This window comes from Tasmannia lanceolata, unplaced genomic scaffold (genome assembly GCF_043159265.1).
Source record: "Tasmannia lanceolata isolate RefF3 unplaced genomic scaffold, GAP_Taslan_0.1 ptg000006l, whole genome shotgun sequence".
Lineage (NCBI taxonomy): Eukaryota > Viridiplantae > Streptophyta > Magnoliopsida > Canellales > Winteraceae > Tasmannia > Tasmannia lanceolata.
This window is the reverse complement of record NW_027518683.1, coordinates 29,580,565-29,592,017: the sequence shown is the minus strand read 5'-3', so window position 1 is coordinate 29,592,017 and position 11,453 is coordinate 29,580,565. Positions and strand designations below refer to the sequence as shown.

Below are 11,453 nucleotides of genomic sequence, written 5' to 3'. Positions count from 1 at the left end.
TCTTATGGAGTTGTTAAACATGTTTTGACTTATTTGTTTCCCCTCTAATAAAGTTGTTGGACATATTTTGACTTATTTGTACCCCTTCTTATAGAGTTGTTAGACATGTTTTATCCTGTTTGCACCCCTTTATAGAGTGTTAGACACTCTTTGACTTGTGTAATGTTGATTGTTTAGGAGTCTATCTATTAGACTATTAGTGTGTTCTTTAGTTTAGTAGTTGATTCTTTAGATAGGAGTTTGTCCTTTAGTGTTATTGATACTCCCTTTTTCTTAGAGACTTGTTTAGTCTTATTAGAGTCTTACCTGCCTGGGATTTTATCTTATCATTTTTACCATGGGAAACTTGTTTACTTGCTTAGGAATCACTTTATTTTTTGGGACACTAGTTTACTTGTTTAGAGTTTTCCCTTTAGTCCTAGGAATTTTGCCCTAGTGTGTTGTTTTGTATGTTCCCTTTGGCTAAAAGGGTGAATCATTTAATAAAAAATTAAAAATAACATAAATTTAATTCAAAAACATTGAAACATTCTTTTGAAAATTTAAAGATTTTTAGGAGTGTATTAGGAAAGTTTATTTTCGAACTACGTTGGCTTGATCATCTTCCACGAGGTACGTAGTGTTAGACTATATGCCATGAAAAACCAGCAGAATGACATTTATATATTAATAAAGCTTTATTTCATGACATGAATGGGTAATTATAATAATGAATGTGTGTGATGTGCTTGTTTATTGACACATGTTCGTCCTCAGGTAGGATAGTAGAAATGCCATGCTCAAAGGATTCATAGATCCAAGGGAGCAAGGAGATATGTCATCTCGGTTCTATGCAAGCCTTAATAGGTCCTAGTTGGGAAAGAGACTGGACATCTCTTTTTGTATACAAGTAGCACCAGTCTTGCCTACATGCACGTGTCGTGAGGTGACTTATCTCGGTCATGTGGGTAGTGGGCCCTAAGCAAGAAGAGTGGGTCCGACGATTGGATCCCGTAACTGAACCAGATCAAATAAAGAACAACTTCTGGACAAGAAAGTATAAAGTTGTTCTTCCAGACATGATCCTTCACATGTCCTTAGACCTGAGGGATCTTATTGGTCTGTCGGCCCGTCCTAGGGTATTAGTCTATCTTAAAGTGATTATATATTTAGAGTCATATTCGAATAGAGCTATATCCTTGAGAAAACCCTCGAGACCAATAGGGATACTCAACAAGGGATTCTTTGCACTAAAATTTAGAGATTGACATCTAAAATTTTGTCATAGCGGTAGGCTTATTAAATAGCCTGGCCAGGCGGATTTGATAAAATGTTTATCGAAAAGTTTTATGAAACATTGAATTTTTTTCAAAGGATTTTACAAATGCATTTGGAGGCCGAACACCGCTTGATCAAAATGGTATACCAAGAGTGGGCCAAGGGGGTAAATGGTGTCCACCTCCCGTATGACTCAACTCAATAGATGTGGTTACGAAGAAAGGACTTGCACATACATGATGTGATTAGGGGTAAGATGTTCTGACGGTCATCTTCAGGGTTACGTCTCAATGGAGGCTACTGACCTAATGCGAGTGTAGTTTAACTACAAAGGGAGATCACAGCGGGGCCCACCATAGGGTTCTGCACGATTGACTGTCGCATCCCTACGACGATCACACTAACAACTCGAATGACACGGTAACATCCAAATGGATCAGGGTTCCGCATTTTATGTGATTGCACGGACGGATATGATCCGTTAGATTAATGTGGATATTAATTATATATATATATGTTGATATATGTATATATACATGTCTTTGTTAGGAAAGTAACAAAAGACAGTAAGAGAATTTTTCGAAGACAAATTGGAGCCGAAATAACTCCCATTGGATGTGAGTTATTAATCAATTAAATTATTAATTAATTAATTAATTATTATACATTATTATGTATTATCAATTTGATTAATAATTAGCATAATAATGTATAATTCAAATGAGGATAGTTATTCCCAAACTGGTTTTGCAAAAGTTGCATAATTGGAACGGAATTGGGAATTGGGATATGACTATACATTTGGATAAGGTGTGTGGGGCCCATAACACTCCTAAATCAGTTGGAGAGCTTGAGAAAAGAGTTCAAATTGCTCAAGGACTTTGAGTTGCACTCAAACTTCTTATTGGATAAGAATTGCTAAATTGTGGGATCTACAAAGCAAGCAATTTGTTTCCAACACCAACATTTATGAGATAAGGCCACAAGGGTTGGAGGGAGGCATCCATACACGTTCACCCATGTATCTTGAGTGTTCCCACACAGCCTTGGAGGTTTGTGAGAGTCCCATTCACTCGAGGAGTCTCAATTCAAGTTGGTTTCACAATTGGATTGGAATTAGGAGGGAGAAACAAGAATTTATCAAACTAAAACTCTACTTTATACAAAGGAGAGAGGGGAGAACAAAATTTCAAGTGTGGAATACTCAAAAATTTGTTCTCCCTTTCTTCCCCCAATTGGAAAATAGTTTTCCATCTCTCTCTCTCTCTTCTAATTGAAATAGTTTCAAAGAGAAAGGCTTCAAATCAATTTCTATATTCTCTATAATAAAGGTACTGATTAAATCAGACCTTAAATAGGTCAATAAGAGTTATTCACATCCACAATAGTCTAAGCAAAGAAAAAGAATCCATCGGTTCAACTTACGGGGTCCGCGTCGTTTAGAACGATCGCAACCGTTCGAGGAGTAGATCAAGCAGCGTGATTCCTTGATTTTTTTTTAAAGAGGTATTTATTTATGTTTGATTAACTTAATTAACTAATCTAGACTCTAGGATATTGGGCAGAAGCCAGATCAAAAGAAAATTTTAAAATTCTATGCGATTTTTTTTCCACTGCGTATGGCGATCTTACTGGAAGGCGATAACCTTCCTTCAAGTGGTATCAAAGCAACTAGGGCTCAGATTAGGGGGTTAAATTAACCAAAGATAGATCATGCGGTATATCCGCTGTGAGTCCGGACGTTCCATCCCGGCTATCCGAGGTTGTTAGTCCGTAGTGTTAATTAATCAACATATGGACTGTTGTGTAAAGATCTGTAATTTCGATCTACTCATTGTGCTTTTTGATCTGATAAAGCTTGATGGTTAAAAAGTAGACTCGAATACGAGTCCAACGCATCAATAATCATCAAAATTCGATGAGCGGATTGGGAGATATGATTTTTACAAGTTAGGGCAAAAGTATAGCCTTTTGCTGATTTTTATTTCAGGAATTACATGTTTTATTTCAGAATGTCCCCTAAGTTGTGAGAAAAATTTATAGCCCAAGATTAAAATTTTCAAACATTATTTGGATGTATTCTAAGGATAATCAGTAGCTAATATGGTAGGCTGAATATTTTTCTCCCACTTAATATATTAAAAAATTATGCTATTCTGAAAGGGTTCCCGAAAACCACTATTTTGATCTTTTCTTGCTCAAACGATTTCGTTTTTACGCAAAACTTTTTGTGGTGACTTCAGACATCATAAGAAATGATTATATTAAGTTTCTTTAGATGTCAGTAGCATTTATGGCTGAATTAAAAATTATTTGATTTAATTTCAGCATGAGTTGATCTCTATTGGTGAAAAATTGGGCAAAAATGATTACTTGGCCTCTATCCATGCATGAGATACATATGGATAATATTTGTGGATGTTTGTTATTTATTTTTATGGTTTGATATTGCTGGAATGTAGCAATTAAAAGTCTGCAATGTAATAATTAATGATTTATTAGTTTATGTACTACCTTTGAGCAGTTGTGCGGACAACTGGTTTCCCATGGAGATTTTTTTTTGATTTACGTATTATTTAGGCCAGTGTAGGAAACTAGGGTAGTTTATTTTCTTTTTAAATCAGAAGTAATGAAGAAAGAAAATTGCTCTTGAGGTGGTCAACAAAGAATCAAAGAACTTGGGCATTGCGATGCTTTAAGAAGGCTATAAATGATGGCAGATCTCGTTTCTATCGATTCAATGGAGGGCAGACGCAATCTTCATGATTCCTACTGATCTAAGATACTTCATATGATGAAGTATATCCGTACCAATACCTTTGAAAAATCGCCTTGAGGTCGGCGGATTTTTCCTATTGCGAATATCTAAAGTTGCCCAAATTTCACCCTTAATTTTGGTAATATGGAATTATGGGGATTAACTAACTCTAAAATGGTTAGATAATTATAAAAAGGTTAGTAGGAGAATCCCTATAAATCCAAGATTCCAAAATTAAGCTTATGGATGTGGTTGGTTTACTTTTCTGTGGTTTGGATGTGTGATGGATGATTGCATTTTTCTTACTTTATGTATGTATTTTCATTGGATGGTTTGTTTTAGATGCATGTATAGGAATAAGTTTATCCCACTTAAAAGAAACCCTCTTTATAAAATATTAAGTTGTAAATAGGGCTTTAAATCGTAAGGATTAATCTCCATGGTGTTCCATAGCCATCTATTGGTTGGCTAGTTTAGAGAACAAGACGATAGTATGCCAAAGCAGAAGCCGATCTTTATTTTGTATCTGGAGTAACTAATAGATTCCTATAAGGATAAGAGATATTTGCAAAATACATTAGTCATATGTCAAAGCAGAAGCTAGTATGTTTTGTAAAATGGTTCTGAGGAAATGGGTGTTAACTTAACCAAGCAAAGACTGTTGATGCCCCAATGATAGATACACTACAATGCTTGAAGGCCAAAATCAAATCGGATATCATATTAATAATATGATGGATTAGATGAATCCACTCGTACTTAATGTAAGCCTAATGGTTTCCATCTTGGCATTCCCATCTTATTTTGATGATTCCAATACACAAGTGATTTATGATCACTAATGTGTTTGATTGTCTAAGTTGTAGATCACATTGGTGCTAAGACAACATTGCTTGGATTGAGGCCAAGAAGATCTCCTTGAACCACATTATGAAGGCCAAAGACATCGGAGGTCCAAGACGAATGAAGACTTGAAGAATCGCATTGAAGATCGAAGTCAATTTATATTGTAAAAGATCCAATCTTAACTTAGATTTTAGAGGCATAAATTAGGTAATCTCACACACCCCTAAAATGTATAAGTGATTGTCCTTGCGGTGTTCCAACACTTTGGAACCCTCATAACAATCCCAAGTTGGTGAAATATTGGAAGCCCAGAAACAAGAGTTGAAAAGCTACTGCTGATAGGCTTCTCGGAACTCCGAGAGAATTCTCGGAGCTTCGAGAAATGGTCCAGTAGAAATTTTCTAACTTCTGTTTGTATTCCCGGAACTCCGAGATTTTTTCTCGGAACTCCGAGAACACTATAACGGTCGGAAAAAGAGTCATTGGTAATTTTTCCAAGAATTACGACAATGCCACCAAACGGTCATATTTGGTTTTTCCTATAAATATGGGCATTCTAAACTTCAAGACAAATCAATCCTAACACTCTAAAAACCTACTTGAACATCCTTAGAGTGAATCAAACTTGTTTATGCCTCTCATCATCTAAAAGATTAGGATTTGGATCATAGGCTCAATTTGTACATCTTCTACATTTTGTAAACCCTTGTGAGGGATTTTTTGTTTCCTTCTTTCTTATTCCAAACATTGTATTCGGGCGAGTGTTCGGAGAAGCGTAGCCCACTCTCCGTGGTGAAGATCGCCACCAAGGTTAAAGGCGGTTGGAATTTTGTAATCGGCATTGATCTTCGCCGAAGTTAAGAAGATCACATAGTGAAGCCATCAACGGGTTTGGTTGGTGGAGTGGAGTAGGCCTCGCGTTTTGAGGACTGAACCACTTTAAATCTCGGGTGCACTCTCTCTTGAACTCTTGCTCTTTATTTTGCATTGCACCTTTAGATTTAACTTGTGTGCTTGAATTTCATCTTGATCTCTTAATCTTCTAAATTAGGTTTGAGTTTTCAAAAGGTTAAAACTTGCTAGCAACCTAATAATTTTCACTCCTCATTGTTGCCATTTCGGGACCACCCTTGGATTTTCACTTGGTATCAGAGCCTTGGCTCTTAAAAGATTTTTTTAAAATCTTTGGTAAATTTTTCTTTAAATTTCAACAAGGGAAAGATCATAAGATCTTTGGCAACTTTCTAATTGTGAAATGGCAGACAAAAATGGAACCGGACTTCCAGAGGGCCATTCCACAACTAGACCTCCCTTCTTTAATGGGTCCAACTATGGACATTGGAAGACAAGGATGCGCATCTATCTTCTTTCGATAGATGTGGAACTTTGGCATATTGTTGAAAATGGATATATTTTGCCTTCCAAACCATTTGAAGAATGGAATACCGTAGAGAAAAGGCATGCAAATTTGAATTACAAAGCTATAAATTCTTTGTTTTGCACCTTATCTACAGAGGAGTTTAATCGAGTTGCTCTTTTTGATTCCGCCAAGATTATTTGAGATACACTTGCCGTTACCCATGAGGGAACATCTCAAGTCAAAGACTCCAAAATAAACTTGTTAAAGAGCAAATATGAAATGTTTAGAATGGATCAAAACGAAAGTATTTTCGATATGTATACCCGATTTTCTAAAATTTCTAATGAATTAGCAAATCTTGGTAAATCTTATCCTACTGATGAGCTTGTGAGTAAATTGCTTAGGTCACTTCCTCCTTATTGGGACCCAAAAGTCACAGCCATCCAAGAATCAAAGAATCTCAAGACGCTAACCATGGAGGAGCTTGTAGGATCTCTTATCACTCATGAGATGCTCCTCACTAGCCGTCAAGAAGAGAAGAAGCCGAAAGAGAAAGAAAGATAAAGTCGATCTCTAGCTCTAAAGGCCTCCAAGACGGACTCATCATCAAGTGATGCGGATAGCGATGAAGAATAAGCTTTAAGAAAATTTAAAAGCTTATGGAGAAAGAAGCATAAAAGGTATAAAAAGAAGAAGAAAGAAGAAAGTGAAGTTGAGGGAGCTATACGATGTTACAATTGCAAGAAAACAGAACACAAAAGACCGGAATGCCCTCTTCTCAACTCATCCTCATCAAAGTACAAGGGTAAAAAGAAGGATTGGAAGAAGCATAAGGCTCTTGCCGCCGGATGGGATGCTACTAGCACCTCGGGAAAGAGCTCAAGTGAAGGGGAAGATAAAAAAGATGATCTTTGCCCCATGGTACCCTCCCATGAAGTTGAGGTAAATTCTAACCCCTCTTGTTATTCATCTAGTAGTGATAGTGAAAAAATATCATATGATGAATTGTGCTCTACTTTGCATTCTCAAATTTCAAAAAATAAAGTTCTTAAAAAATCTATTTCTAAATTAGAAAATGAACTTGATGTTTTGAAAAATGAATCATCTTCTTCCATATCAAAATCTCAAGCTCAAATTGAAAATTTTAAACTTGAGATTAAAACCCTTAAGGGTTGTTTGGATGAGAAATCTTGCCAACTTCAACATGTGGCAAGCTCTTCCAAATCTTATGAAGATGAATTTAATGATTTTCTAAATCAAATAACCCATCTTCATAATGAAAATGAAAGGTTAAGATTATGTCTCCATGGATTCTTAAATGGTGACAAAATTATAGACATAATCTTAAAGAAGACTAGTCAAAGACCTAAACATGCATGTTATGATAGGACTAGCGTATCTAACCCTCATGTTAGATGCCATTATTGTGGAATAAATGGTCATTACCAATTCCAATGTGCATCTAAGATTAGGGATAGCGGTGGATCCAAGAAAGCTTGGGTTCCCAAAGCCCCCATATGATCATCTTCATATGTGCTTAGATTAGGGGCTTTTTCTTTAAACTTGAATATCTTTTTAAGAGTTAATTAAATATCCCCTCTTGTATTGCATTTGTTTTCCAAATAGGGGGGGTTCTAGGTTTGTCTTTTTCCTTGAAAAAGGGGGAGTTTTAAATTGCATATTTCATCCATTTGTTTCTCTTTTACCCCAATCTTTTTTATTGATGCCAAAGGGGGAGATAATTCTAGTATAAGGAAATAAATGTGTTTTTTATTGGAAAATCTCTTGTGCTTGTCATCATAGAAAAGGGGGAGATTGTAAGCCCAATGGTTTCCATCTTGGCATTCCCATCTTATTTTGATGATTCCAATACACAAGTGATTTATGATCACTAATGTGTTTGATTGTCTAAGTTGTAGATCACATTGGTGCTAAGACAACATTGCTTGGATTGAGGCCAAGAAGATCTCCTTGAACCACATTATGAAGGCCAAAGACATTGGAGGTCCAAGACGAATGAAGACTTGAAGAATCGCATTGAAGATCGAAGCCAATTTAGATTGTAAAAGATCCAATCTTAACTTAGATTTTAGAGGCATAAATTAGGTAATCTCACACACCCCTAAAATGTATAAGTGATTGTCCTTGCGGTGTTCCAACACTTTGGAACCCTCATAACAATCCCAAGTTGGTGAAATATTGGAAGCCCAGAAACAAGAGTTGAAAATCTGCTGCTGATAGGCTTCTCGGAACTCCGAGAGAATTCTCGGAGCTTCGAGAAATGGTCCAGTAGAAATTTTCTAACTTCTGTTTGTATTCTCGGAACTCCGAGAACACTATAACGGTCGAAAAAAGAGCCGTTGGTAATTTTTGCCAGAATTATGACAATGCCACCAAACGGTCATATTTGGATTTTCCTATAAATATGGGCATTCTAAACTTCAAGACAAATCAATCCTAACACTCTAAAACCTACTTGAACATCCTTAGAGTGAATCAAACTTATTTATGCCTCTCATCATCTAAAAGATTAGGATTTGGATCATAGGCTCAATTTGTACATCTTCTACATTTTGTAAACCCTTGTGAGGGATTTTTTGTTTCATTCTTTCTTATTCCAAACATTGTATTCGGGCGAGTGTTCAGAGAAGCGTAGCCCACTCTCCGTGGTGAAGATCGTCACCAAGGTTAAAGGCGGTTGGAATTTTGTAATCGGCATTGATCTTCGCCGAAGTTAAGAAGATCACATAGTGAAGCCATCAACGTGTATGGTTGGTGGAGTGGAGTAGGCCTCGCGTTTTGAGGACCGAACCACTTTAAATCTCGGGTGCACTCTCTCTTGAACTCTTGCTCTTTATTTTGCATTGCACCTTTAGATTTAACTTGTGTGCTTGAATTTCATATTGATCTCTTAATCTTCTAAATTAGGTTTGAGTTTTCAAAAGGTTAAAACTTGCTAGCAACCTAATAATTTTCACTCCTCATTGTTGCCATTTCGGGACCACCCTTGGATTTTCACTTAACAAAGTTGTTGTTAATGAGCATCCGATGCCCATTGGAGAAATCATGTTATTTCTCTTGATTTATGTGCTTGAGGGGCACATAAATGTGACAAACAATGGGCAGTACCATTACAGATCAAAAACCCAGATCTAATGATTACATGTCATGATAAATTTAAAATGGTTTGTCTTGCTAATTTTATGCCTCCTTTCCTTTCCATTAGATAGGGCATCCTTCAATCCATTAGCTAGGATTCTTGAGGACAACAAACTTATTGGTCCAAATTATGTGGACTGGAAGAGGAACTTAACTCTAGTGCTCACAGCAACGAAAGTTCATTTAATCTTGACTACTGAGGCACCTTAGTTGCCTGGTCTCGATGCTCCCCAGGATGTCAGAGACAGAGCCACAAAATGGCATGTAGATGACCAAATGGCTAAGTGCTATATCCTTGGATCGATGTCGAACGTGTTGCAACGACAACATGTCGGAATGGCTTCATCCATGGATATTATGCACAATCTCAGGGAGATGTTTGGACAAGAAAATCGCAGTGCCAGACAAATAGTAATTAAGGGACTGGTTTTCACAAAAATGGTGGAAGGAACCTCAGTTAGAGATCACATATTGAAGATGATGGGCTATCTAAATGAGCTCGAAGTTTTAGAAGTCATGTTAGATGCTGAGTCGCAAGTCGACATGGTGTTAGCATCCCTACCACCACCATTCAATGACTTTGTCATGAATTACCATATGAACAAACTGTCAATGATGTTGACAGAATTGTTGAATCATCTTCAATCTATTGAGGATCTTCAGAAAAGAATAAAAAATCCTCTTTCTTAGTTGAAGCTAATGTAGTTTCAACTCCCAAACCGAAAGGCAAAGGAAAAAAAACAAAGAGTAAAGGCCAAGGTTCTAAGAAAAATATTTTCAAAGTCAAGAACAAGAAAACTTTCAAGAAGTCAACCAAGACCTCTCTATGAGTTCAGGAGAGGCAGAAGGTTGACTAAGGGCGAACTCTACCTACAGGTTGGAACGGATGCAAAGGTTGCAGTCCAAGCTGTGGGTAATCTACTACTAGTATTTTCAGGAGGATATTTACGTTTAAATAATTGTCTTTATATACCTTCCATTAGAAGGAATTTGATTTCAGTTTCTAAACTATTGATTGATGTTTATTCTGCAAGTTTTAATAAAAGTAGTATTTTTATCAAAAATGGTAATTCCTTAATCATAGAAGGTACATTAGTTGACAGATTATTTATAGTAAATGCTTTAGAAAATATAAGTAACATTGAGAATATTCCTATTCAGAATATTCCAAACTCAAAAGAGAAAGGAATATGACCAATCCCACCAATCTATGGCATCTTCAATTAGGCCATATTAACCTAGATAGGATTACAAGATTGGTAAAAGACGGTCCATTGGATTCTATCCAAGTGGAACCTTTGCCAACTTGTGAACCATGTCTTCAAGGTAAAATGACCAAAATTTCCTTCGCGGACAAGAGTGGAAGATCCCAAGATTTGTTGGAGATTATACATAGTGATGTATGCGGTCCCATTTCTCATCCGGCAAGAGGAGGGCTGATATACTTCGTGACTTTTACGGATGACCATTCAAGGTACAAATATTTGTACCTTATGCGACGTAAGTCTGAGACCTTTGAAAAGTTCAAAGAGTTCAAGAATGAAGTAGAGAATCAGTTAAATAAAAGAATAAAGACTCTTCGCTCTGATAGAGGTGGAGAGTATCTCTCAGATGAGTTTAGGGATTACTTAAAGGAAAATGGAAACATCTTTCAATGGACCCCCTTGCAACATCAGAATTGAATGGTGTTTCAGAACGTAGAAATAGGACTTTGTTGGATATGGTCCGGTCTATGATGAGTTTCGCAGAAGCACCTCTATTTCTATGGGGATATGCCCTAGAAACGGTGCTTTATGTCTTAAATCGTGTCCCAAATAAATTGGTACCATCTACTCCAAATGTGATATGGACAGGCAGAAAACCCTCATTGAATCATATGAGGATATGGGGGTGTTCCGCACATGTTAAAAAGATAAGTGCAGATAAGTTAGAGATAAGAACCGAAAGGTGTATTTTTATTAGATATCCTAAGGAAACAAAGGGTTATATATTCTATAACCCAAGCGAGCAAAACTATTTTGTAAGCAGGAATGCGGTATCTTTGGAAGAAGAGTTCATCCAAGATACTGTCAA

At 36.6% G+C, this 11,453-nt stretch overlaps 1 protein-coding gene across 1 annotated transcript; it reads left to right on the top strand.

The window, feature by feature from the left end:
* The first annotated feature begins 9,656 nt into the window (after positions 1 to 9,656).
* LOC143878913 (uncharacterized) lies at positions 9,657 to 10,070 on the top strand. The gene has a single exon (XM_077381127.1). The coding sequence runs from the start codon at positions 9,657 to 9,659 to the stop codon at positions 10,068 to 10,070; it is 414 nt and encodes a 137-aa protein (XP_077237242.1).
* Positions 10,071 to 11,453: the final 1,383 nt, after the last annotated feature.